The 27,918-nt window shown below is 40.3% G+C and overlaps 1 protein-coding gene across 2 annotated transcripts; it reads right to left on the reverse strand.

The window, feature by feature from the left end:
* Positions 1 to 11,899: 11,899 nt before the first annotated feature.
* Positions 11,900 to 23,167, reverse strand: PDK4 (pyruvate dehydrogenase kinase 4). 2 transcript variants are annotated; one of them, XM_020785168.3, is made up of 11 exons: positions 22,920 to 23,167; positions 20,735 to 20,876; positions 19,699 to 19,770; positions 19,104 to 19,288; positions 18,391 to 18,480; positions 17,613 to 17,690; positions 16,993 to 17,069; positions 16,488 to 16,586; positions 16,064 to 16,174; positions 14,856 to 14,969; positions 11,900 to 14,223 (listed from the first exon to the last, which is right to left on the reverse strand). In XM_020785168.3, the coding sequence occupies exons 1-11, from the start codon at positions 23,071 to 23,073 to the stop codon at positions 14,080 to 14,082; spliced, it is 1,266 nt and encodes a 421-aa protein (XP_020640827.1). In that variant the 5' UTR covers positions 23,074 to 23,167; the 3' UTR covers positions 11,900 to 14,079. The 2 variants fall into 2 exon arrangements, with proteins under 2 accessions (XP_020640827.1, XP_072859308.2); XM_073003207.2 differs by having other exon boundaries at positions 22,483 to 22,961.
* Between the last annotated feature and the right edge of the window lie 4,751 nt (positions 23,168 to 27,918).

Raw genomic sequence — 27,918 nt, forward strand, 5'->3', positions numbered from 1 at the left:
CACACACACACTTTCTCCTCCACCACAATTGCTCATCACCTGAAATATGTCTCCCCATATAGAGAGGGGGAAAAAAATCACAGCACTTCACCGAGACTTCAGCGGGTGCTGTGACAGCTGGCAACTCACCCCACAAGGCATGTTTGCACTGGACCTTTGAAAATAATGCTTAGGCCTTAAATGTGTGTCCATGGGTGCATACATTTCCAGAACATACCATTAAAAAAAAAACACATTTGCAGGTGTTTTTTTCCCCAGTGGTGTGATATCTTTATACCTACCTGTTCCAAGAATTCATGAGATACGATCTCCTTGCATGCTTGCCAGCTAGAGCTTTGGAAACATGGCTTGCTGACGTCCAGTTCCAGAATTCCCCAGCGAGTTGCAGTCTAGCTGGAACTGGACATGGTATTGTTGGCCAAGAAACTATATTTCCCAGTCTCTAGTGCCCATACACATAGTTAAGGATCACAGCATGCCTACTGTCGAAGAGAGGAGAAGTGACAGGGAAGGCGTGAACCCATTCTTAGAAAGCAGCTCAACCTCAAATGTACCCTTTCTAGTTCTGTATTTGTTAATCTAGTTGCTCTGGCACCTGTTATTAGGTAAAGTCATTGGTGCATATCCACAGGAGGCCGTGAGGACGAATAAGTAAGACACAGATAAAAACATGCTGGAGGCAAATCTTTTAATATGCCTAGATTTTGACTTTCAAGGAGTTTTCCCACCCACTTGCAGGACTGGAGTGCGGGCGGGGTGTGCTACTCTGTGACTAATCCTTTCACCACTGGCTGACATAAACATGTTTTTAAGTCCTTATGCAATCGGTAGGGAACGCGTTGTTCTCTTTGCCACCAGCCCAATATATCTGCGAGAATGGGAGAACAATGCCAGAAAGAAGCGGCTGCGTGCTTGGCCGGCTGTAGAACAAGAGGAATTGTATGTGTTTACCAAGCAGTAGCAGCTCACCCCCTAACCTTCCCTCCATTCCTAAATAAAGGAAGGAAAGCTCTTAACAACAGCAAAAATGGCAGCGATTGGCAGACAACCGCCTTCCGTTTTCCCCTGAAGGTTATTTTCAACAGCTCAGTAACTTTTGTGTTTACATTGTCATCTTTTCACAGTCCCCCTGCCCGGCTTCAGCCGAGTTCCTCTGAAAAAGTCTACTGCTGATCTGCCCTTTATTTAAACTGGTCAATTCATTTCCAAGCGTCTGGAGCTAATGGGAGGGAGGCTTAACTTCTTTTTTAAAGGCCTGCAGCCTCAAAACAGCTGGAATAATCTTCCAGCTTTATTGAAACCAGCTTCTATATTGTCAAGCATTAGGAAACTCTTAATCCTTTCTCTTTTTTAAAAAAAAAACATACACACACAAAAACAAACCTCTGGCCAGGCAGCATAAACAGAAGCTTTCTACTGTTCTGAGGTATTCCTTTCCTTCTGTTTGGACATAGCAGGCAGGAGTCCCACTGCTACCACACCTTGTTGGGACAAGATGCTGAAAAACGGGGATTTCAGCAGGAGAAATTTATTCCAGATCCCCGCATGCCTAGAGTTTGCAGATGTTTAGAACTGTGAGGTTGGGTTCTCTTTGGCTAAAGTCAAGTCAAGGTTCTCCAAAGTCAAGGTGGGATTTTCCCATCCTTTAATGGAACAAGGGCTCATCGGAGCAAATGTGTCCCTGAATGTCGGTTCGTGTTGAATGTAGCAAGGCAGCTGTACAGACTGCATTTTTTTGTTCCTCTGTTACCGCACAGGCAATTTGCTTAATGAATACTGTCCTCTCCGGGGTCTTACTGCCTTTATGCACCGGGGAGAAATGGTGACTCCAAATTAAAACTCTTCCCCCTTTTCTGTATTTCTTTTGGAAATATGGGGAGGAAATCTTACCCACGAGTGGCTGTTCCCCTGCTCACCGAGGGTTTCCATCAAAAAAAGAGAATAACCATGTGTGGTCTTTATACACAATCCGATGACAAAGGTGGTAATATTTATATTAGATCACTAAAGAATAAAGAATAAAATATATCAAAGGGACACTAGCTTTTAATTCCTGCAAGAACATTCAACAGCTAACACTCACCTTTGTCTTCAGATTGTGTACAAGGATTGTATTTTTCTATTTTGTTGGACTATGGAAGATAACCTGAATAATTGACCAGGGCTGTATCTATAACCAAGCAAGGTCATTTAGTATCAGCCAAGCAGAATTGCAAACTGAGGATCACATCTTCCTCCAGCCACCAGGCAATAATTTTAATCCGGCTGCAGTCATGTTACCTAGTGTGTACACTAAATTTTATCCCAGCTTCCCAACATGGGTTTTGACACATTTCAGTGTATCTCTGCTCCCAGGCAAAAAAGAACTATACATTTCCATATACAGTAAGTGGACAGTGCTGAGTGACTGGTAGCTCCATCTAACAGGATTGGGAGCGTTATTTTAATCCCAGTTTTAGTGGTGAAATCCGAAAGCTGTCATCTCTGAGCTGATTCTGCAGTTCCCATTTTGGAATTTGCTTTAAATTAAGTAAACTGGTCTGTACACCTGGCCATGAATTTTGGAACTTCTGTGTTTTTTCTGTACCACCTGCACATCTATCATCCCTGGCCTGATGAAGACTCTTGCAGAAGTCGAAACCTAGCTTCTGTTTGTGAGATTTTAGCGATCTAATAAAGTTATCACACATAATCATTGTCTGATGAGAGCTTCCATGGCCATCCATTCTGACCATCAAAAGCCCTTCTCTGGTTCTACCTGCACCGATGTGTGGGGTTCTATGGGAGTATGCATCTGTGATGACAATTATATATTTATTTATGAACAGTTTGTTTCTTGTTGGTTGTTGCAGGTTTTTCGAGCTGTCTGGCCATGTTCTGAAGGTTTTTCTTCCTAATGTTGCGCCAGTCTCTGTGGCTGGCATCTTCAGAGGACTGGAGTTAGAACTCTGTCTGTGTTCTGGTGTAGTGTGTGGGATAGTAGAGTGTTTGTAGCTGTGGGATCAGCTTTTTGTCTATTTCAGGAGATTGGGTGATTATGATGATCAAGGTATTTTGTTGTTGTTTTTTGCTATGGGTGTATTGTTGTGATAAGGGAGGAGATGATCTTTCACTGTGATTGTGATTGATGGGTGTCATTAGCTAGTCTTTTGTGTTCAGTGATCACAGGTCCTTTGTTTTTTTGTTTACTGTTTTACATCCTACCTTTCTTCCCCCATTTAGAGACCAAACTGGCTATAAAATAGTTATGAAAATATAAACATACAGATACCGCAGGATCTGGTACTATCAGAACTCAGTTAAACATAATTGTATTAAAACAATATCTGAATAAAACATTTTAAAAAGAATTTTAAAAGCATGTCATCAAAAAGTGAGAGTAGAGTGTTCCACCTGAGAAACCCCTTCTTCTGTTCCCTTTTCAGTTGCCAACTGTCTACCTGAAGCAAAAGGCCCTCTTCTGCTGGTGGAAGAACAACTGGGAGATGCCCAGGCTAGACTCCCTTGGTAGAGGGTTTCACAGCTAGAATATGCAGCAACTGCAGGATGTCAGAAGTTCCCTACTGGCAAGTAGGTGGTGTCTATGCCCTCTTTCCACCCATAGGTGTTGCATCAACCGCCATACAGCTGCATCCTGACTGGACTGCAAAAACAGCATAAAGATGATAATCAGTAACTGCATAGGTGCCCGACAGAATCTGATTGATCAGAATCAGATGCCATAGGCACTGCATAGGTTGGGTCCATGGGATGCATAGCACCCACACTTCCTCTGCTGGCCCTGCTAGCAGCCTATAGCCTTCACATGACAACTGTCTTGTTCCTACGGTGTACAGAAGTACTTCTTGTGCACTTCTAATTTCTGTGACTGTATCCAAGATTTTTGAAAAGCGAAAACAAGTTCATGAATAGAGTAAGTTAGACCGATGCTGGTTGGATAAATCTGTGAGTTGAAACACTCCAAGTCATCAGTTTGAATCTCTCCTGTGTCACCTGGGGGAAGGGCCAGCCTGTGTGGCTTTGGGCAAGCTGCAGAGTTCTGGAGCACCACCAGAAGGAGGGATTTTATACCTAGAAAACCCTGGGCAGGATCTCCATTAGAATTGTCTCAACATCAGATAATTGTTTTGTTATTAGGTTACACCTATTAAATTTAGTATATATAGATGATTCTGCTTGCAGAATTTGGTGCACTCTGCCTTCCTAGGTATTCTTCTAGATGCTTAAATAATTTCTTCTTCAGCATCAGGATTTTCACTTCATTGCAGCTTGAGATCACCCGTTCTAAATCATAGAGGATACCTTAATCGTTACTATTCTTCTGTTCTGTTGTGTCAAAAGCAATGATAACAATTCAAAAACAAATGTGAAAAAAAATGCCAACACTGAGGCAAAGTGTTTCTTTTCACTAGGAGTCTGCCAGCTATGTCGATATTTTCTGTAAATATAAAGAAGAAACATGGTTTCCTTTTGGAGAAACCAGAACACAGTGAAAATCTATCATTTTCTCTGATAAAAGATCCTCATTTTTCTTTAAGTAATAGAATGGCCAGCAATCCTTACTTGTTTGTCCTGGTGCCAATCTCCTGTTATACAGACAAGAAACCTCATTCCAGAGATGGACCTAAATGTGGGGTGGGTGAGTGAAGCTTAAACTGTTATGAGGGACCCTTTGTAACCAGCAATGAAGTCTGGAAAAGCAGTATTATTTTTTTCATTGGAGTTGTTCCACAACAGAGCATCACATTTTTTAAAAAAAAATTTAAAATGTGGATGAAAGTCACTTTTGGGGCCCTTCCAGGATTAGGGGGTCTTGAAGCTAAGGCATCATTAGTTTCATAGTAGATCCACCCCTTCCTCAGCTTTCACCATACAGTATCTGAACTTTAACCACAGGAATCAGATGCTATAGGAGAATTTTGGAGAGGGTGTCAGCCAATGAAATTGATGGGCAGGAGATTCAAGATAGAAAAAAAAAGATACACTGTTAAAGTGTGGTCATGGGTGTGAACTTATATGGCCTCAAGAGAGATTTGACACATAGAACAGAATCAGAGAATAATAGAGCTGGAAGGGGCCTAGAAGCCCACTGAGTCCAGCTCTCTGCTCAATGCAGGAATCCCAATCAAAGTACATACGATATATCTGGCGGATGGTTATCTAATGTTCTCTTGTATGCCTCCAGTGTTGGAGCGCTCACCACCTCCTGAGGGACTTGGTTCCATTGCCATACTGTTCTAACTGTTAAGGAACCTATTAATGGCAATTAGCCATCACACTGCATGCTCAGTGGCAGTATGGGATGGAATGCCAGTTGTTGGCAAGCAACACTGGACGGGGGTGGGTGGGAGCTTTTGCCTTCCTGTGTGTTTCCTTCCTGTGGATTTCCTTCTTGTGGGCTCCCTAGGAGCAGCTAGCTAGCTTTTGTAGAAAACAGTATGTTGGACCTTTGGTCAGATTTTGGAAAAGCTGCCACTTTGGACTATAGTTCCCAATATCCTCTAGCCAGCAGGGGCACTGGCTGTTGTGGCTGAGGGATTCTGGGAGGGGTGGTCCAAAATACTACATTTTTCCAAGTTCTGCCTTTGGTCGGACCCTACAGGACTCCCCTTATGTTCCCAGGTGCTTATGCTCCTAGCTTTGTTTACTCCAGGCATTTATCTTAATACAATTTTTAATATCCCTGGACTCCCATAACTTTAACATAGAAACCCAGAAGAGATATGGATCACTTTCTGTCCTCAAACCTGTACTGTGTAAAATACAACATCAACATGTGATTAAGTGCCTCATCCTTTCTGGACAAGAGGCTAAAAACTTGTCTTACAAAATGTTTCACTAAAAATGCATTCTCTGTGCACATTTATATTAAGCAGTGCAAATGTCCATCTAGCTTCCTCATGTCAGAAGAGGCAAAAGGACTACTTGAAGGCTAGCGGATACCACTCTACGTGTCGCACTGAAGGGAGGCTGCAGATCTGATGGGTTTGTTTGCCAAAAGCTTTGAAAGATACACAGGGCTTTATCTAGATCAAAGATTCATCAAACTATCCCCCAGGTACTTTTCTACTTTACGCTTCAAGGATGGATGTTTTTCCTCCTACCCTCAGCTCTATCATTGTTATTAGCTATGTTGCTGTCTCACACTCCTTTATTGACTGAACCAAGAAAAGGCCTCATAATTCAATGATACTTACACAATACACTTTGGTTGCTTCCCAGGAGTTGCTCTAGGCAATTGTCAACTTTGATGACTAAAGAATATAGATATACCCTTGATTTGCCCTGAAAATTAAAGCAATAGCCACATCAATTACTTCATTCTAAATCGCTGTTTTCGGGGCACAGATTGCCACATGCAATTTTGGAGCTCTTGCAGTGAGTTGTCAAGTTTTCTTCCATACCTGTTGTGAAACAAGAGCTGAAGGTGGTGATTTCTAGTATTTGAAGAATGGCCCAGACCATAAACATGAAGCAACACAAACTTTTACAAATGTATTTGTTTTTCCATGTTCTCAAACCTGGGAGAACGTAGAATTGACTCAGATACATCTGCTTCTGGATACTGAAGTTGGCCACAGTGAGATGGATTCTGCCACCCTGCTGAGATTGGAAATTAACATGTGAATGGTGATGAAACTTGTTGGAAGCCTTTTAGTGTTCAGTTTAAATGGTTTGCCTGGAAATAAGATAGAAAAGTTGGATTCAGTTGTCTCCTTGATGTTAGGATCTTTCTGCCAGTAGTTTGCAGAGAGCAAGGTTATGCTCAAAATCCTACAAGGTAGGTTTCAGCAGTATGTGGACTGAGAACTCCCAGAAGTACAAGCTGGATTTCGAAGGGGCAGAGAAATTAATACCAAATTGCTAACATGCGCTGGATTATGGAGAAAGCCACGGAGTTCCAGAAAAACATCTACTTCTGCTTCATTGACTACGCAAAAGCCTTTGACTCTGTGGACCACAGCAAACTATGGCAAGTTCTTAAAGAAATGGGAGTAAGTGCCTGATCACCTTATATATCTCCTGAGAAACCTATACGTGGGACAGGAAGCAAAAGTTAGAACTGGATATGGAAATACTGACTGGTTCAAAATTGGGAAAGGAGTACGATGAGGCTGTATATTGTTCCCCTGCTTATATAACTTATATGCAGAATACATCATGCGAAAGGCTGGACTGGAGGAATCCCAAGCCGGAATTAAGATTGCCAGAAGAAATATCAACAACCTCCGATATGCAGATGATACCACTCTGATGGCAGAAAGTGAGGAGGAATTAAGGAACCTTGTAATGAGGGTGAAAGAGGAGAGTGCAAAAAACGGTCTGAAGCTGAACATCAAAAAAACTAAGATCATGGCCACTGGTCCCATCACCTCCTGGGAAATAGAAGGGGAAGATATGGAGGCAGTGACTGGTTTTACTTTCTTGGGCTCCATGATCACTGCAGATGGTGACAGCAGCCACGAAATTAAAAGACCCCTGTTTCTTAGGAGGAAAGCGATGACAAACCTAGACAGCATCTTAAAAAGTAGAGACATCACCTTGTCGACAAAAGTCCGTGTAATCAAAGCTATGGTTTTTCCAGTAGTGATGTATTGAAGTGAGAGTTGGATCATAAAGAGGGCTGACCACTGAAGAATTGACGCTTTTGAATTGTGGTGCTGGAGGAGACTCTTGAGAGTTCCCTGGACTGCGAGCAGAACAAACCTATCCATTCTAAAGAAATCAACCCTGTGCTCACTGGAAGGACAGATCCTGAAGCTGAGGCTCCAATACTTTGACCATTTGACGAGAAGACTCCTTGGAAAAGACACTGATGTTGGGAAAGTGTGAAGGCAAGAGGTGAAGGGGACGACAGAGGATGAGATGGTTGGACAGTGTCATCGAAACTACCAACATGAATTTGAACAAACTCCGGAAGTGGCAGACAGGAGGGCCTGGTGTGCTCTGGTCCATAGAGTCACGAAGAGTCAGACACGACTTAACAACTGAAAAACAGTAACAACAGTTGAACAGAAAAGACCTGAAATAACTTTTGATGAGAGTGAAAGAAGAAAGTGCCAAAACACGACTGTGGCTGAACGTTAAGAAGACCAAAATGATGACTACAGAAGAACTACACAGCTTTAATGGTGACAATGAAGAAACTGAAATAGTTAAAGATTTTATATATTTTGGTTCCATCATCAATCCAAACGGGAAATGCAGCCAAGAAATCAGAAAAAAACACACCCTGAGACTTGGAAGGGCAGAATGAACTTTGAACTTGGCTCATTGAGCACATGAACCTATTGCTCTGTTGTAATCCAGCAATATCCATCTGTACGTAATGCATGGATTCATGCCCCTAAGGCATAGCTGTCCCTATCTATCAGAGTTATCTGAAAGTTTCACTTTAGGTAAGAAAGTTACATCGTGTGCTGTTAACTACCATGTTTATAATAAGGTTCCTTGAAAGACGGTAAAGTAAACAAGCACATGGTAAAGAGCAAAATGTTCCCTGATGAGATCTAGCTGAGCAATAAAGAGAATGGAAAAAAGCTGTGAAGCTCTGCAGATGTCCAACGCCTTCTCCAAAAGGCTTTTGTGTTGGATATATGGACTGCTGTTTGCAGAAAGGGCTTACACAAAACTGTGAATTAGCATTTTACGTGCGTTGTTCAAGATTCCTGTACAAATAACCAAAAACTAATGCAGCTAATACTTTGAGGTAGTACTAGTAAATTTACATTTTATTAGTTCCGTGGCTTGTTTATAAATCCAAGCTCATTGCATATGTACTTGTAGAAAAGTGAAATAAAGTCATATATCCTAGACTTTCTTAAAATATGGGTGTATGTCATCTATTTTTGTCCTCATTTACCTTTATGTTACTATATATCTGTAATATGGGTACTATGTATGGGTACTATATGTGTCACACGAGATGTCTGTCATAGGACAAAGACCTTCTTTTTCAGTCAGGCTTTTAAGCAGTAAGTGAGGGTCCAAGGAACGCTCTGTTTATAAAATTTAGATATTTAAAAATGTTTTTAAAATGTTTCTAAAATATTTTAAAAATCTTCATTAATGTTTAATTGGATTTTAATACAGGGTAGAAAAAAGCAGAAATCTTGTCAGGTTTCTTGGAAAACTTGGGATGTTTAGATGTGTCCTCCTTTACTTTATACTCAGCTGTGTCCTTGCGGTGAGTGTTGAAATGCTTGCTCATGTTTTATTGTTCTGTTCTTTCTACAGAGAATTGCGCAAAGAGTTAAATTGCCCTTTGTTAATGAAGAAGCCAGGAGGTTCATTTGAATTTTATTTGTCTTTTCTTCTCACAGACCAAGATAAACAAGTAGCAGCACAGATAGCCAAATTTTTAGTGGTAACAATTAAAATTAGGTAAATTATGATTTTAAAGGAGTAAACTTATGTAGTTTTTTCTGACTAATTTTGGTAGGTATCGTTATCCGATGTGTTTGTACTCATCTATTATTTTGATTGATTGATTGATTGATTGATTGATTGATTGATTGATTGATTGATTGATTGATTGATTGATTGATTGATTGATTGATTGATTGATTGATTGATTGGATTTCTATCCCAGCCATCTAGACCAAAGGTCTACTCTGGGCGGTTTACAAATTTAAAAACAATAAAACCAAAAACATATCTTATAGATCCAAGGTGGTGAAGAATAAGAAATTAAGATATGGCAGGAGGGAAAGCCTGCCCAAATAGCCAGGTTTTAAGTTTATTCCTGAAAACACCCAGAGAAGGAGCCGGGCAGATCTCCACTGGCAAGTTGTTCCAAAGGTGAGGGGCCATTGCAGAGAAGGCCCTGTTCCTATTTCTTTCCTTCTGGACCTCCCTCGGCTTTAGGCTCCTCAGCCGCCCAGTATGGCTTGAATGAGTGACTCTGGCAGAACTGGGTGGGAGAAAGCACTCTGCCAGATATCGAGGTCCTAAACCGTTTAGGGCTTTATATGTAATCATAAGAACTTTGAAATCAATGCGGAAATGAATGGGCAGCCAATGCAAGGCAGCCAGAGTGGGGGAAATATGTTGGTATCTTTTCACCCCTGTAAGAAGTCTGGTGCTGCATTTTGTACCATCTGACGTTTCCGAGTCAGTCTCAAAGGCAGCCCCACATAGAGCGCATTATAGTAGTCTAATCTTGAGACTACGAGCGCATGGACCAAAGTGGTGAGTGCCCCTACATCAAGATAGGGACACATTTGGGCAATCTGCCAAAGGTGGAAATGTGCAGAATGGATGTCTGACGACACCTGGGTTTCCATGGTGAGTGCCGGGTCCAGATGTATACCCAAACTGCAAACCTCACTCTTGGTGGTAAGAGTCACCCCCCCCAAGGAAATGGGACACCCACCCGAAGGACCTCTGTCTTGCCCAGGTTCAGCCTCAGTCCATTCACCTTCATCCATTGCTGAACAGCCTCCAGGCAGCGCTCAAGGAACGAAACAGCATCCACTGTTCTTGGAAAAAAGGAGATATAGAGCTGAGTATCATCAGCGTACTGATGACACGAAGCCCCACATCCCCTGATGACCCCTCCCAGCAGCCTCATATAGATGTTAAATAGTATTGGAGAAATAATTGAGCCCTGTGGAACCCCCACAATTGAGGCTCTACGGGGCTGAGAAACTCTCTCCAGGGACGGTCCTCCAAGAAGGAACAGAGCCAGGCAAGAGCCAGGCCACCAATTCCCATCTTGGAGAGCCTCCCCAGAATACCGTGGTCAACAGTATCAAAGGCGGCTGAGATATAGAGGAGGACCAACAGAGACATTTTGCCCCTGTAGGCCTCCCTCAGTAGGTCATCAAACAGGGTGACTAATGCTGTTGCCGTGCCGTGGCACAGCCTGAAGCCCAACTGGAATGGATCCAGGTCATTGGTTTCATTCAGAAGAGCCTGCAGCTGATCGGCCACCACCCTCTCAACTACCTTGCTGAGAAAAGAAATGTGGGCAACAGGCCTATAATTACCAATATTGTCTGCCACCAAGCTCGGTTTCTTCCTAATGGGCCTAATGAGTGTCTCCCTGAGGGCAAGGGGAACCTTGTCCTCCTGGAGAGAGCCATTAATTCTTGTCATAGCCCATTCAGATGTTATAGGCCTGGCTGCTTTGATTATCCAAGCCGGGCAAGGGTCAAGGGAGGAGGAGGTGGCACAGCAGCGGTCAAGCACTCTGTCCGCCATGCCTGATGTCACAGGCTAAATGTGGTTAAGTCTCATCGGGCAAGATGGAGCACTGGACGTCTCTGCTTGATCCAGTTTTCAAATGGGGTTAAGATCCCGGCAGATGGACTCCACTTTTGATTTATTTATTTTTTAAAGCTGCAAATTGGTCCGGTGAGATGCTAGTGGGAGGCCAGTTACTATGACCAACTCCGGATAGATCATGGACTATACGGAAAAGTTCTGCCTGCTGATTGGAGGCTTTGCATTAATTTTGACTCAAATGCGTTGTCTCTGTATTTTTGTAGATTTTATACTGTACTTTGCTATGGCATATGACTAATGCAAATAAATGCTGATTGATTACTCAGCTGTGCACATCTAGGACATTTCTCAAATCTTTAAGGGTGGGGTGGAGATATCACTTTATTTCTGAAAAGCCCTTTGGTCCCAACTAGCAGAAGGGTTAGTTAGAAGGTTCCCAATCTGAGCAGCAAACAGCACTCGGTCATAAAAGTTTGCTACTAGATAGAAATGATGTTGACTGCAGGACAACAGCAGGACTGGAAGAACAACAATGAGAAATACACTGTTGGACCATAAATGGAACAAATAATATGAAAAGCAGATTGAGAATCATCAGCAGAGAAGGCAAGACTATATACAAAGGATTTAAAATTGGGGTGTGGTGGAATAAAGGAAGAGTCAAACAACATTTCAAAAAATAATCTTATTTTATTTTTTTAAAAAACCCTTACAAACTATCTCAGGTGCCTCAGCACTAGAAGACAGGCTACAACAGAAATACTTCCGTTTTCTAAAAGTAAAATCCATTTTGTGCATCTTACTGCACAGGCAACGTTTGACACTGTACAGCAAGCACCAAAAGTTTATTTTGCATCTGCCCAATAATTCAGTAGAGAAGTATTGAGCTAAAGAAAGCCTAGTATCCCATTAACTTGATAATATAGCCTGTGACAGAGAAAAGATGGCACCACTGGCTGTTTTTCACAATGCATAGCTTGGTACAAATTATTAGAACATGAGCAAAATAACTTATTTTTAACAGATATCATGTGCTGTACAAAGTCAAAGTGAACACATTTTATCACAACTGCCAAAATCAGATTGGCTAAAAACAAGGGGTGGTGGTTCTACAGTTCACTTGTTGTCCAATGCCTTCAGTGCAATATCACCACAATAGTAAGCATTCTTGCAATGCATCAAGATGAAACTACTTAGTAATATATAGCTGGCAACCATAGTAATGCATTTCTGATCAACATATCAAACACATTCATTTTCTCGTGATCAAAGCATAAAAATAGGTATTTGGTAACAAAATTAAAATCTTCAGTATTTTCCAGATCTGAACTACATTTCAGTGACAACAAAAGCATCCAGCACTCCAGCAATGTTAGCTTTTAAGCCTTTATTGGTACAGTGTACCAACTGCATGCAATAGCCTCACATGGCTGGGATTACCTCTTCAATTGAATTCAATGTCCACAGCAGACGTGGACGTCAGCAAATGCGACAGCTACGACACTGCCGTTAACTGAGCACAGACATTAAATCTTCACAGTGAGCCTTTTAAAAAGACCTAGGATTAGTTTGTAAGCATATTATTGCTTTTAAAAAAGACAGACTGACCTAGATTGTCACTAGCTGGGCCCTTCTCAAGCTCCCAGTCCTTCAGGAGTGCTAATTATTTGGAATGGAGCACTTTCCCTATGATCCCTTCATTAAAAACTAAAAACAACCCCCCACCTTCCTTGCTTTTACTGCTATACATACAGCTAATTCTTGTATATCTGTACAAGCCATCCATGCATTTCCTGATCCCATTCAACACTTTCCATGCCTTTTTATTACCACATCCCTGTGAATGCCTCAGGTAGAAGCTTGACATTTAATTCTTTTGGAAATCACCATTTTGAAGGCTGGAATGGCAGCAGGTGCTCCCCACATTTAGACCTCAAACTTGATGTAAATCCACACACTTTGATGGTTGCACACAAGAGTGACAGCATTTAGAGAACTAGTCTCCCTGCTCACATATAGCCTCATATCCTGCTTGATCAGTTCAGAGATGGAATTACATGGTTTGCATCCGAACATGCTGAAATCTTTTCATTGTACTGCTACTCTTATGTCAGTGTTCACCATGTTTCAAGATACAGTTGCTATACTTCTCCTTGCAATACACAGCCAAAATATCCTTAAGATCCTTCACTATTAACAATACAACTTGCACATTCAGAAAAGCAATACCGCGAAGTTGCATCAATGCAACTATTTAGAAGAGAGGCACAAGGAAGTAATATTTACTGTTTGTACTAAAAGAAAGATGTAAGTTTTATTTATTTATTCGATTTTTACCCCGCCCCTCTAGACAACAGTTGCACTGTACTCCTGCCTAAGATTTTTATCAAGTCAAAGTAGGCAGGGGTAATATAGTTGCCATTTCAAGTAGGCCCTCCCCTGGCTGCGAGTGTCTCAAATATATATATAACTAGAAGTCACACTTTAGTAATAGGCTGGAGTATCTAGTGAATATTGAGTGTTGGCATTCAACCATAACATGCAGGTTTTGAACACACAGACCGAGCTCATAAGTCTGAAAACATTAACACTTTGGAGTGTCAATTTAAACTCTAAATTAAAAATAATATGCACACCTTCCTATGCATTTCTCTTAATGCATCTATCTTCATTATTCATGCTGAAACATAAATAACTGATACAGTCTGCACTGTAATCTCCTGTTCAATGTGACCACTTCTTTCTTACATCCAGTACAGAAGAGGAGTGATATCAAGTTACTTTTTTCATTAGTTCCAACTGAAACGCTGGTTTTTGATCCCCTTTCAACATCCTAGTTAAAGGCAGATTTCATGCAGTTGCACTCTGCCTTGATAAATTTTTTGGTTCTTTACTTGGTGCACACCAATCGTCTGCTTCTATAGCAGTCTGATAATGTTTGCAAGCGGATTTGTTGAAAACAGGAAGTTTTTCTACTGATTCTGTGGACAAAGCCTAGAAAGGAAGAGAAAAAAATATAGTTAGACATCCCTATTATTTTCTGAGGGGGGGGGAAAGTATTATTCATTTGGGTCTGGTTATTAGCTAGCACTCTTTCTGGAGGAAACTTTGGTTGAAAATCTGAAACTTATGTGGCCTGCCAGCATAAAAATGATCATGATCATGTTACATTTTGCAAGCTTTTGAGGTGGATGTTTATAACAGTCCATGGTTCTAGTTATTTCAAAGATAGAATACTGACTAACATGAATGAGGATTTTTTCTGCAACATGGGACAACTTCCCTTCATATTTATGGAATATTGAATGATTGTTTTTCACATTAAGTGGTCTGGCTGGATTTTGTGAAGACGGTACTTCAATAGTACTGTCATATCAACATATATACCATGTGACATGGTAGAAAGTTCAAGATGTCTAAAAACTGAGGAAAAAACAGGAGAAAAATATATAAACACACACAAACTAATTAAAATTGATAGCCTACTGTTGTTACTGGTGAACCTAAATTCATAGCAGTGGCATTGCTATGAAACTGATTTTAAATACTAACTAACAACAGGACTAATTGGAGCAGTACAATATTATTTAGAAAATGAGGAAAGGAATAAGGAGAATTTAACATACCTTTAGGTAAATAATAGCATCTGTCCCATAACCAGAAATAGAACACAGATGAAGGTCTCCATGAAAGTATTTAGCATACAGGCGAGAAATTGGTAAGCCATAACCAAAACCAGCCTAGAAAGAAATATGGCATTTAATAAACTTTCTTTTACAGAACTACTGTAAGAGTCAAATAATTTCCTGGTACAAAGCCAAAATGAAAACCTCTATTCTGCTATGATTATTCAAAAAGAGGATGTAAGGAGAACAAAGGCATTGTCTTTTTGTTATTTCACTAGTGCTTATCCTGCAAGCAGGATCTGAAGACCTTAGGAATGGACCTCAACAGATGGGAAATTTTGATATCTGAGCATTCAGCCTGGAGGCAGGCAGAGCAGCATGGCCTCTGCCAATTTGAAGAGGCAGTTGTTCAGCAGACTGAGGCAAAGAGGCAGTCCCGAAACCAGCAAAATTAGGGAGCTGGACAGAGGAGATTGTCACTCTCAAATTGGCCTTCTCAGCCACACTAGACACTGTTTTAAGACCTCTATTCAGAGCATGTTACCATAGTCTCTCGAGACTGAAGGATGCCTACTAAGTGCTTATTTCAGTTGCATTTCACCTTCTTGATCCAATTAAATCTACACCAGGACAGAATGGTGCAGTATTACTGTTTCAGGATGTTTTTAGGAACTTGCTTATACATACTCAGCAATCTTGAATAGAAAGGTAAGGAGGGTGAAGCAAGATATCCAGATACTGTATGTACTTATTTCGTGAACCAGCTAACTGGCCCACTGTTACCTGAAATTTTAATTGAAGATGGCAAATATGGATAGGATCATATGACTAAATGTTTTGCGGTACCACAGAATGGGTGAATCTAAAACTCTTGTCTCCAGTTCTGTTTTTTTGTTTGGAGGGAATAAGGCAAAGCTTTCAATGATGGAAGTCACCACCCTCAGTCTCTATCAGTGCAGATCAGCAACAGTTTAGGTCTCTGTGATGAGAAGGATGCCTCTCTCAATTGTCCAAAGTCAGCATATGGAGTGATGCACTCATCAAAGATACCAGACATACTAATTTGCTTATACAGGAGTTGCACCCACATGTTAATTTGCCCAGAGAAGATATGCCCTGTGTGTTTTTACAGAAGTAATAAGACTAAGCAGAACTATGATGGTCTAAGTCTCCTTTTATAGCTTAAGTCTTATGTCTTTATTTCTTACCAAAGGAGTTGAATTTTTGCTGTTCATTACGGGTTTTGGTGCTGTAGAGTACGTGTAGCTGAAGAGGTTTTCTGTCTTCTTTACTGGAACTCCACCACCTCTATCAGATATCTACATAAAAACAAAACAGTCCATCAACGAGGACTAAATATATTTATATAAATTTGAAGTATTGCTGGCTGAATAAAGCCACTAACAAACATATTTCTGTTTGAAAGCTCTTAATGTATAAATCTCAGCCCCAAATCATATTTGGCTGGAGACCACTTGTCTGTTTGTAACTGTCTATAGCCCACAATGCTTCTGTTCCACCACACTAATCCTGCCTACATCAGTGAGACTGTCCAACAGTGAATGAATTATAAACTGCATCTATTGTATTCCCAGTTTGCTAGGTGGTGTATGAAAAAGCTAGCTAAGTTACCTTAATTGATAGATCTTCCTTTCCAAGCACAACAGTCACCTCAACTGGATCAAGAGAGGGCTTGTTTTCCTGATGTTCAACTGTGGCCCTCATTGCATTCTATGAAAAACGAAGATTAAGAATTATTTTCAACATGAAAAGGTTTCATTTTAAAAATTTTGATGCAAAGTATTATTAAAACATTTCTTATCCTAAGAGAGAAATCTGAAAAATATTTTTAACAGTAGTAAAAACATTGATTGCTTATTTAATTGCCAAACAAATACATTTGATATTTCATTTTGCTATCATCCTATTTATATTATACATAATGTAATAATAATTCCATATATTTTCATTTTCCTGCTTCTGTTCTATGCATTATATCGACTGTAAGGGCTACATTTTAAATGCTTATAAAGAATCACTATAGTCACTGACACTTTCATTTTAGTTAACATGGAGATCTAATGCACACATGAACAAGAAGAATAAAATCAAATGCTGCGTAATTACATATACGAACCTTGAAGAGTTCAAACAACATATGAAAGAGATGAGAAGGTACATATACTATGTGAATAGGTTGTCCATCTGCCTTTCCTGGGAGGAGAAATCACAAACATAGTTCAGCTCATTGGTTTTATTACCCAAGTTTAAATTCAAGCAAATGTTAGTGAAAGCATGTCCACACCAGTTGTTTTTAGTGCAATTTTGATCTCTATTCAAAATTGCTATTTGAGATTTGTTGCCCTTTATTTTTGGACATTTTATCAAAGATTCTACCATACAGAAGAGATGTGTATTTTCCTGTAATTTGTCAGGGAACGGTCCCTGCAATCTTCTTCATAACTGAGAGTCTTTTTTTCAAACTACTTCCACAAAGAATTTGTGTGCATTTTTCTAGTATTGAATCCCACTATTTTACAATCATATGTCAAAATTCTTCCCTCAGTGGCATACTTGGCGATGTCTAGGTAGATGAGTAGAACTATGAAAATTAAGCAGTATCTCTAATGAAAAAAGGGACATGCTTGCAGTTCCAGGGTATGTATAGAGAAAGGAAGATTAGTAACAATTAAGGTACAGAAGGTCTTTTAAAGAGGGGGAACTTATAGAAATAGGGAGGGAGGGGGAAAAACTTACCATTCACTTGAGTAAGTTTTAAGTCTGGAGAAGCAAAGTAGTACTGGTCACAAAGCATCTGGGCACTTTGGAAAGCATCTGAAATTCATTTTAAGGGGGGAGGATTAAGCACTGTTTTAAACAAACAGACACAGCATTACACATAATACCCATTATGTGACTTGGTGTTGTTTAGTACTGCAACACATTTGTGAAATATATCTTCTTAATTTATAGCAAGTTATATCACTGCTGTCTACACTGAAATACTACAAACACAGACCACCACTATGAAGGATTAGAGGGAATTACCCTTACAGAACAATTTCATACATCACTGAGTTAAGTGGTGTGCACTGGATTACAGCCTAAATTCCAATCCAATACTGAATTAGACCAGAATCTCATACAGACATTAGGGCATAGACAAGAGGAGGTGGGACAGGGTATCAATCAACATGTGCAACACCTCATATTGTCAAAGTATAGCTCAAACCGTATCAATCTATGGTAATATGGCCAAATTCATCACTACAATGAGCTGGCCATTTAAGATAAGATTTTTTTGAATGAGCATCTTACATGAGCACTGCATGTCAGCCCTTGATGCAAAGGTAAGGAAAAATTTTGTTCTCCAATGAGAGCTTAGGTCAGTCTTGCCACTTAAAAGTTCAGCTGCTCTTACACCTTTTACAACTTGTCAATGCATACATATATATCACTATACTGTATCAATATTATCTGTAGGTCTAACTACATGAAGGCCACTAGGAAGGAACACTAAAAATCTTAAACATACCATGCACAAGATCGACAACATCACAGCAAGGGTCAATACATCCAATATGCTGTGGATTACCCACTGTGTCACTGTTATCAAAAAGTAGAGCTGTTGAAAAGATACAAACTGATTATTCAAAGGAAATTTTCAAGTTGAATGATTATTAGTCAAAGAATAATTTTAGTTGTAGTATCTGAGGTCACATTTTTATCTCAGCCTTCTCACAGAGAACTCAGGGTGACATGTAGGATATTGTTCAGTTTTATTACCCTGTAAAGTATGCTCAGCAGACAGACAGTGACTTACTCAAGTTCACTCAAGGAGCTTCATTGAACTAAACTGAATTTGAATCATATGTTCTCAAGCAAATTGTGGTTTAAAAAACCTCAAGCCAAATTCTAGCTTTTGGATCATATATTTCCATTATTTCAAATGCTTTGTGTAAACTGCACAAGAATTTTTTTCTCATAAAAACTAACCCAAAATCTGAGCTGGATGAGCTTCTTCTTTGCTACTTTATGTCACTCTGCAGTGTGTCATATTTCATTTATTGCATTCTTTGCTCTTTCGTGATTGCTTTTGACCTATCTTGCAGGTCACATTGACTTCTAAAAATACATAAAGTATTTTTCCTTTTACAGCCCAAAGGTGAACGGTTAATAAAACCCATGTTTCATCAAAAACCTTGTCACATGTTTCAGAAAAACTTCAAAACCTATGTGTCAACTTACTATGCTGGTTTATTAGCATCCGGATGGATATCCTATTCATATAAAATCGATCCAAGAAATACTGAATGTTTTGATTAATGAATGGATCCATTCTAGAGGAGTCTCTGTATTCTAAAACCCCTTGTGCCATTGTGGGTACCACATCATGGTGTCGGTTTCGGACTTTAACAATAGCATCTATAAACCTGTGGAGAAAGAAGGAGACAGCTATTTAGATATGAAAGAAATGAAAATCAAAACAGAAGTACATTTTCATATTAGTCTTAACTGATGATTTCTCAGTAAACGATGTTTCTCCTACGAAAAGCTACAGCAAAACTACGTAAAACTTAAATGTACATATTATTTTCTTTCACCATCCTTCTGTCAAGAAAACTGAATGTTACCTTGACAGTTTGTAATTCAGCACTGCCTTGTGTGACAATTTCTGCAATGTCAGATGTCACTTGTAGGTTTGTTGTAAGCTTATCTCACTAAATTATACCCAGCCATCTGTGTTCTGAATTGACAAAGTTACTCTCCGCTGTCAATCTGTTATTAAATGTGAACTGAACTTCATAACCTACCAATAAAAACACAGCATAAGCGAACTTACTCTGATAGAACTTTCTGGTCATCTGGTTTCTTTTCACGGAACTCCACTAGTTCCATTAGGCTTTGGACATACCTGTTAAAAACACAATACACGGGTCTTGGGACACAGGAGATACAAAAATTTAATATACAGAATAGTACGTGGGAGTTCTAGCAATTTAGGGTCCCCAAATGGCCCCAAATTAGGAACAAGTACAGAATAGGTTTAGAACAAGGAGAGGGTGGGGAGGGGAGAAGAAACCCATGGTTATCTATCAAGGTTATAAACACTGAAAAACCAAGAAACATTTCTATTAAGGTTTTTATCTTTTGCTTTCTAAACTCTACTTTTTTGATAAAGCTGCAAGTATTTTGGATGTATATAGTATCATCTGATGCCAAGCACCACACAATATCTATAAATTAAATCATGTGCCCCTAAGTCAATTCTGACTTATGGTGACTCTTTTTCAGGGATTTCCAGGTAGAGAACACATAGAAGTGGATTACCATTCCCTTCATGTGGGAGTACCCTGGGATTCCGCAGCTTACCCAAGACCACAGAGGCAGGCTGTTCTCCCTGGAGGCACAGTAGGGAGTTGAACTCCCAACCTCTGGCTCCATAGTCAGATACCTAAACAACTGAGCTATCCAGCTAGGTAACCAGTTTGTGCCTGTAAACCTATGTACAAATATAGGGAATTGAAAAAAAAAGGCTGTCTTGGTTCTTTTATACTTATATGAGTAAATGTCATTATCACTACACCTGTAAAAATCAAAACATGTCTATATCACCTTGATCCATGTTTAACAAGTGCCTGTTTACACTGCAAAATGACTTTGCTGAGCATCTACCAACTGTGTCCATAGCAATTCCTATTCTATTCAGTGACCTGCTGTCCTAGATAGCCTTACCATCATTCAAATAATATTTTCTTATAATTCAAGTAATGGGTTTCATTTTTATCGCAGAACAAATATATATGTCCTGAAGATTAGAATACAAAAGAAGCATAAAATTGATTATAATTAAATCTGTTAAGAAGCCTGGTACTTACCAGCTTTTAACCAACTGTACAGAAGGAGTGCTCAGCAATGGACTAGGAAGGAGATCAATTTCTTTCAGAATATTTGCTAGCCGCACAGGAAGTTCATGACGAAGAAATGAAAAGGAGGTTCTTTCACATGCATTAGTTGATCCTAAAAAAACATAAAAAGATAGTTTGTTCTCCATTTCAGTGCACTGGTACAGTTCAGGTCAATAACTTCATATCCCACTGTAAGTAAATCTGCTGAAGGTGAAGAGTGGTAAAGCAACTGCTAATTTCTAAAAAAAAATTCTATATAACAGTGATTAACAGTAAAAATTAGCAAAAATAATCTGGTGGACTCTTTCCAGCATTTAGATTTGCTTGTCATACATTCTCTAAGGGAGCAGAACTCCATGTATGTTACCAAAAATGTAACAAGAAAATTCAGTTATATATCTTATAGACAAATTATCTGGATAAGGATTCAGAGAGAAAAATGTTCAAGAAAATAGAGTATGTGCGCCTCTCCGATATGAGTTTAGAATAAATCCTAAATGTGAATGGACTTCACAAAGCTAAGCATGGTGTATTTTTAGTGTGGTTACTTTATTTAAGACTATCTAGTTTAAAGAATGCCTTTGGCTTTTCTCCAAGTCAAAATCATAGGCCTCTGCAGAAAACAGATACTGTATTCCCAAATGAAAAAAAGCTGTCCTAACTAATTGTTTACATAGCTTTGGTGTCACTGCAAGCATGTATAACAAACTAACTATATATGAACAAACTAAACATGAGACTAATACTCATCATACCCATTAAAAGACTCATCATGCCCATTAAAAGACTACCAATGGAAGCAACAAAAGCAATGCTGAAAGTTTTTTGTTTACTTAACCTAAGTCAAAGGAATGGATAGAATCTTGTCATAAGAAGACTCCTTAGAGTTCAAAATAATACAGAAACAAACACAGCCGATGAGACTATTGTGAATGGCTAAAATGCCTAAAAAGAATGATCAAAAATAAATGTATTTTTTAAAACAAAAAAAGCTAAATTGTTTCTTTGGCAGTCTAAAAACATTTAGCAAGAGTGGGATCAATCTCTGCAATCAAAATGGTTATATTTTGATACTTGCATTCTCCTAGGAAGCTCACGACCAGACACAGGGTGCCCCACCCCAATTTTGGAATGAGATTCCCTCTTGTCCATGGTCCATGAGCCACCCCTGTATTTAATGGCTGCGCCTCCTAAGAAATGTTTACTTAGGTGTATTGTTTCCAAATGCTTCACATTCCACAGCATAATAGATTTAATGAGAATCAGATTGCATCAAAAGTACTGTATATACTATGCATTTTTTGAAATGCTACTTAACTGCTCAGTTGCAGCAAGATTGAGGAACAAGTATTATTTCGTGCAAAATATGTTTCCGGACAAAACCTGAACTGCTGTGTAAGAAAACCATCTGGAAAACCTGTACAAAAGTCTATATATTCAACTGGTTACAGATGAACAGGATTTTTTTCAATACTTCCAAGTACTGACATACAAAGGTAATGAGAGAAGAATCGAAAAACACTTTTACCCGAGTGCAAGAACAACTGAAAGACTAAGAGTGAAAGTCAATCCTTAAAGACTGACAATGCAAACCTCTGCAAGCTTACTCTGAATTGCATCAGATCAGATTCTTGTACCTGGCAAAGCACACTGGAAACTACAGAAGTTTCTACTACAATGAATACACAGTTTTATCGCAAAAAACTCAACACACTTACCCCGCTGGAAGGTGAATGAGAAAGGTGAAAAGATGTGAATACTGCAGCTTTCCTCTATCATCCAACCCTGAGATCCTCTTCCAGAAGCCCACTTTCTCACCCTGGCCCAACCTGCCCTTAGTGCACGCTGTAGGCAACTAAGCTGGGAGATACACCAACAGATGTATGTGGGTATGCTCTTTTCCTGACCCACTCCTTGGTCTCCCAGGAGGTACCTGCAATTCGGAAACCCCAAGATTTTGGAGAACCCCAGCTAGGCACAAACCTCCTCATACAGATTCCCACCGCCCCACCTGCGATCTCCAGGACATCTCCACCGGGCATCTCGACCAGCAGGCCATCCTCCTCGCTGTGCCATCACCCTGCAGGGGGTCACTTCTCAGACAGCAAACCCGATCCCCGCCCCCCCCAAATTAACACAGGTTTAGCTCCCTCACCAAAATCCAGGAACTGCTTGATCGACAGGGGCGACGGAGAATAGCGAGCAAAGTGCTCCACCTCTCGGGTCACTCGCCCCCCGCCGGCAGAGGGGCTCCCACCCGCTGAGGCCAAGGGAGCCGCGCTCCGGAGGGCGATGCGAGCAGCCTTCATGGCTCCTGCCGTGGATGCTTCGGGACAACAAAGGGAGGGATAGCAACGAATACTTCCGACTTGGACTCACTTCGAATCCTCTGGCTTCCCCCCGCACGTGCAGGCCCTATTTACCCTCTCGAGCCCTCCCTTCGGGAGGCGGAGCCGCGGGCCAAGCCACGCCCCCCTCAGGCTAACCGTCAGAAACGGACAAAAGTCGGACCCGTCCTGAACTCGTTGGCTTTCGGGGGCACCCTCCGCGCAGGGTATCACGTGATAACCTTTACTCCTTAATTAAAAAGAAATAAATCAGAAGTCTTATACAAGAAGGGAGGTGGGCGTTGTCCTTATATGACTAGTAGGCGTGGCCCCGGCCCGCCTGGGAGGCCGGTCCCTCCGAAGCCCGTTGCCCTTGTTTACACAGTTAGGACGGAGGACACGATGTCAACTTCCCCTTTCCAAGCCACGCCCCCAACTCCGTGGTGTTCTTAGTTGGTGTTTCCAGGCCACCCGCCCCGCCGCCGTTCTTAGAACAACCGTCAAAGCTCGCGCTCCAAGCTGCAGGGGAGGGGGAGAACGGGAAGGAAGCGCCGCGCCTTCTCATTGGCTGCTCTGACTACAGCTCCTTTTTTTTTTAAAGGTTAAAACCAATCGGAAGGCTCGAGCTCTCTCTCTCTCTCTTTCTGGCTTCGGGTGGGTCTCGCGGCCGCGGGATAAACAAGTCGGTGCGATTCCTGAGGGAAGGGGAGAAGAGAGCGGGGCGGGGTGTTATTTCCAAGAAGGGCGAGAACATTCGGAGCGCCCGAGATGGGGCGTCCTGCCAGCCTTGGCATGGAAATCAGGCTGAGGGGTGTGTGGGTGTGGGTGTGTGAGGGCGGCAGCACGTTGTGGCTGCTCGCTCACCTGCTGAATGCGAGCTGCCTTCCGAAGCCCTGTCATTCCCCACAGAAAGTGCTAAAGATGAATACACCCCCTCACTTCGTGCACAAATAGCGATATGCTCTGTCCTGGGGAGAGAGGAGCCTTTTTAAATATTTGTGTGTGTACTGTTTTTTAGCTTTTAAATATTGCCATTTAATGATGGGTCCTTTTTAAGAAGAAAGGTGGGGAATGAATTAATGAATGAGTTAGAAGAGTTGTTGTTGTGGGTTTTTCGGGCTCTTTGGCCGTGTTCTGAAGGTTGTTCTTCCTAATGTTTCGTCAGTCTCTGTGGCTGGCATCTTCAGAGGACAGCACTCCACTCCCAAGCCAACTACACCAGAGCACAGAGTGCTGTCCTCTGAAGATGCGGGCCACAGGGACTCGCGAAACGTTAGGAAGAACAACCTTCAGAACACGGCCAAAGAGCCCGAAAAACCCACAACAACCATTAGACCCTGGCCGTGAAGGCCTTGGCGAATACAATTAGAAGAGTGTTTGCATACTACTGTTTTTCTCCTCAACTTTTGGAATTTTCATGTCACAAACTTCTTGTTTGGGAAATTGAAACATTGGAGAGAATGCTAAAATGACAATTGCGGTAGATGTATTGGTCCATTAGCATCCCTCTCCCCACTTTCCCCAGCATCCACAGGTAGCAGTAACTAAACTCTCACAAAGTAGTGACCAAGCTTTTGAGTTCCCCAGGGACTGGTCTTCATGCTGAAGGTTAAGCTGTCCTAAATAAACAAGACTACGTGCTGCTTTTATGCTACTGCTTTCCCCTCTGCAGCAGATTATCAAGTTACCTGTCTGGAATGTGCGTTTTTGCAATACACTGAAAAAGTCACACATGGACATGAAACACAGTCCTAATGGTGCAATCCTAAACCCCACTTATCAGGGTATACACCTCATAAAACTTTCCCTTTGTGCAGAAGCACCAGGTTTACTTACTTTCATCTTAGACATTACACAGATCATTATCTTACCTCTTAACGAGATTAGATTGTGTTAGTACAGAAACAATATATGGTTGCCCTCTGGCCTCAAGCAATACCTAATATAGTTAAAACTGTAGCCAATACACCTCTGAACTCAGAGGAATTCCAAGGAAAAATGTAGTCAAGACCTGTACCTGGCCATTCCCTGTCTGTTATTCCAAATGTACAAATGAATTCCAGTTGTTTGAAAACTTAAAAGAAAGTATGACTTTCAAATCTGTTGTAGAACATCAGAGAGGGCATCTGAGTCTCTTAATTTTTTCCTGAATATTATTTTAATATTTGATTTCTATACATTTAGTCTTGTGTAAAAATTATCTGGTTTGACCTAGGTAAATGACAAAATGCCATTGCTTGCATAAGGTGCTATATATCATGTTAGAAAACCTGTAACTAATAACACTGCCCAAATATATAGAGCTGGTACAGGGGTTTGCTGCAGGGATTTGTATCTTTGTTGAGTAGTTACTTTTTACTAATGAAAAGCTGGTTAAGGTTGGTGTTTGTTTGCTTTCCACTTAAAATTTATACAAGGAATGATGTTCATCTGGAAAAGGTTATGAGCTAAGACCTTTAGATAAGAACCAGTGAATTTCTGTTACTTTCTTAACAAATGAGCCCTGTAGTAGGTTACTTGTTAATCTGTAGAGAACATTGCCTTTTAAATCTGTTTCTTCCCCAGATGGACAACATTGATTTAATTATGTTTGATATAAGTCCTACAGGCATTTGTTATTATCTGAAGGACCAGCAAATTTGTTCATTATAATTCATGATTCTGACAGCATGGTTACAAAAAAAGAGAAGAAAGTATTCACTATGAAGCGTTGAGAAACTGCACCAGAATTTAAACAGTTCTGTACCTCCCCCATCAAATTGACTGTGCACAAGGCAATAAATACATCAGGTTCACTTTTTGCCCATCAGCCTGGAAGTACAGTTTACATAAGTACCGTCTTATGTAAGTTTTTCTCTTCATTTCTTTTATTCTCTTGTATGTACTGGTTGGTTCTCTGTTCCACATATGCCCTCCATCTGGTGCAAAATGTTGCTTCTGTAATGCACATGACTGACTGGAAGAATTAGACATTTTCCAGGCCTTGCTATCAAACACTGCCTATCTGAGCAGGGGAAAAATGGGGGATTATCAGTGAATCAATTAGACAAGGAGCTGATATTTTCCGTACTAAATTCTCATGATTTGTTAATCATATTTGTAAATAAAGACTTTGCTAGATTGCAGTCTAAAGCAAACTTATCTGGAATATAAAAACATTCCACATATGATTAACAGAGGCACACTGGCTGCATTTTTATTCTCACACTGAGAATGTCCTAAATACATTTCCATATGCTACACTTTGCATTCATTCACTATGTATCAATAAGCTACTGATTTCAAAGGTTTTTGTTTTCTGAGTTATACAATTGCAAAAAGATATACTTCTACAATATATTATCAATAATTCACAGTATAATTCAGCTGCTGCAGTGTGTGAACTAATTAGCACGGAGGCTTAGCATGCATGTGCAAACATTTATATACATGTATACAAAAGTAAAAAAAATTCTAGATGCTCAGGAAAGGAAAGGAAATTAAAGACTACTAACTTGAGAAATTCATACACAAAATTGATAATAAGATACATGTAAAAGGAAAACAATACATAAAGATGATTAGGACCAGGAAATGTGTGCTGTTCCTGCCAAACTGGGATAATTGGCACACATGGATTTAAGTGTCATTAAACCATGTGGCCTTCTAAACAAGGGTGCATTATGATTAAAACAAGTGTTTGGTGAACACATTCAGGAATCTATATACTGTATTCATTCTAACGTGGACAACTGCTGACTTAATGGCATTTTCTTAGAGTTCTTCATTTGTTTGGTTACTAACCAGCTTTATCTTATTGGGTGTTACTTATTTCACTTCACTTGGTTTTCCACACTTAAGCCTAGCATTTTCTAAATATATTCTGCTCATTTTGGATCTTTACACAGCTGTGAATTCCTGTTTCCCTGGTAGCAAAGTTGACATAAACAAAGTGAGCAGTTACTGTTGCAACCTTATACATGTCTACTGACAAATAAGTCCCATTGACGTAGTCTGTGTGCCATCAGGTCAATTCTGACATATAGTGACCCTTTTCAGAGTTTCCTAGGTAAAGAGTGCTCAGAAGTGGTTTACCTTTCCCTTCTTCTGGGGTCATTGTAGGACTATACAGTTTGCCCAAGTCCGCATAGGTTAGCTTTTCTCTTGGAAGGCACAGTGGGGAATTGATCTCCCAACCTCTGAGCTATCCAGCCAGCCAATTGAAGTAGGGGAGCAAAATTGACTGCAGGCAGAATCAAGAGGCTGAACAGTAGGCATACCATGTAAAACCATAGATTAATGGCAGCTACTTTTCAAATACGATTATATTGGTAGAGAAAGCTATTTGGATTAGGTTAGTTAAAGTTTGTTTAACTTGCCTGCAAGGCACAGGCTGTTATTCTGCAAATGGCAATAAACATTAATGGAGTTGTTTTTGAGAAATGTCATTCCATGTAATGATCGACTAAAGTTGGAAAGTAATCCAAAGGAAATAATATGTAGATTTCCCCCTGCAAAGATTGGTTTAGTAAGTTTGCGGTCTGATCACACAGCCAGTTTGGACTGGTCAGAATATTCTAAATGGAATTTTATTTTAAATTTTCTACACTGTGAAGCCGCTCCTCAACTAAGCAAACAAGCAAAAAACACCCTCAGTTGTTCTACGTACACATTGTGAGCTAGAGATGTAGGTTCTTAGTCCAGCTTTCCCCTATTGATAAGCTATGCTAAATTTAATGCACAAATAAGGAAGCTTTGTCAGCTTGCTGACATAGCAGACGTTTTATCTCAATGTGAAGTTTAGTAGAGTAAAGTTCATCAGGCTGCAAACAAAGACTTTCCATTTAG

This window comes from Pogona vitticeps, chromosome 6 (assembly GCF_051106095.1).
Source record: "Pogona vitticeps strain Pit_001003342236 chromosome 6, PviZW2.1, whole genome shotgun sequence".
Classification (NCBI taxonomy): Eukaryota; Metazoa; Chordata; class Lepidosauria; order Squamata; family Agamidae; genus Pogona; species Pogona vitticeps.

Excerpts from the sequence above, each read along its gene's own strand:
- PDK4 (XM_020785168.3), bottom strand. The coding sequence starts at position 23,073 with ATGAAGGCTGCTCGCATCGCCCTCCGGAGCGCGGCTCCCTTGGCCTCA. Across the intron at positions 19,289-19,698 it reads GACCAGAAAGTTCTATCAGA|GTTTATAGATGCTATTGTTA; the intron begins GTAAGTTCGCTT and ends CTTTCTCCACAG. Across the intron at positions 17,070-17,612 it reads AAAACTTACTCAAGTGAATG|GAAAGGCAGATGGACAACCT; the intron begins GTAAGTTTTTCC and ends TTCTCCTCCCAG.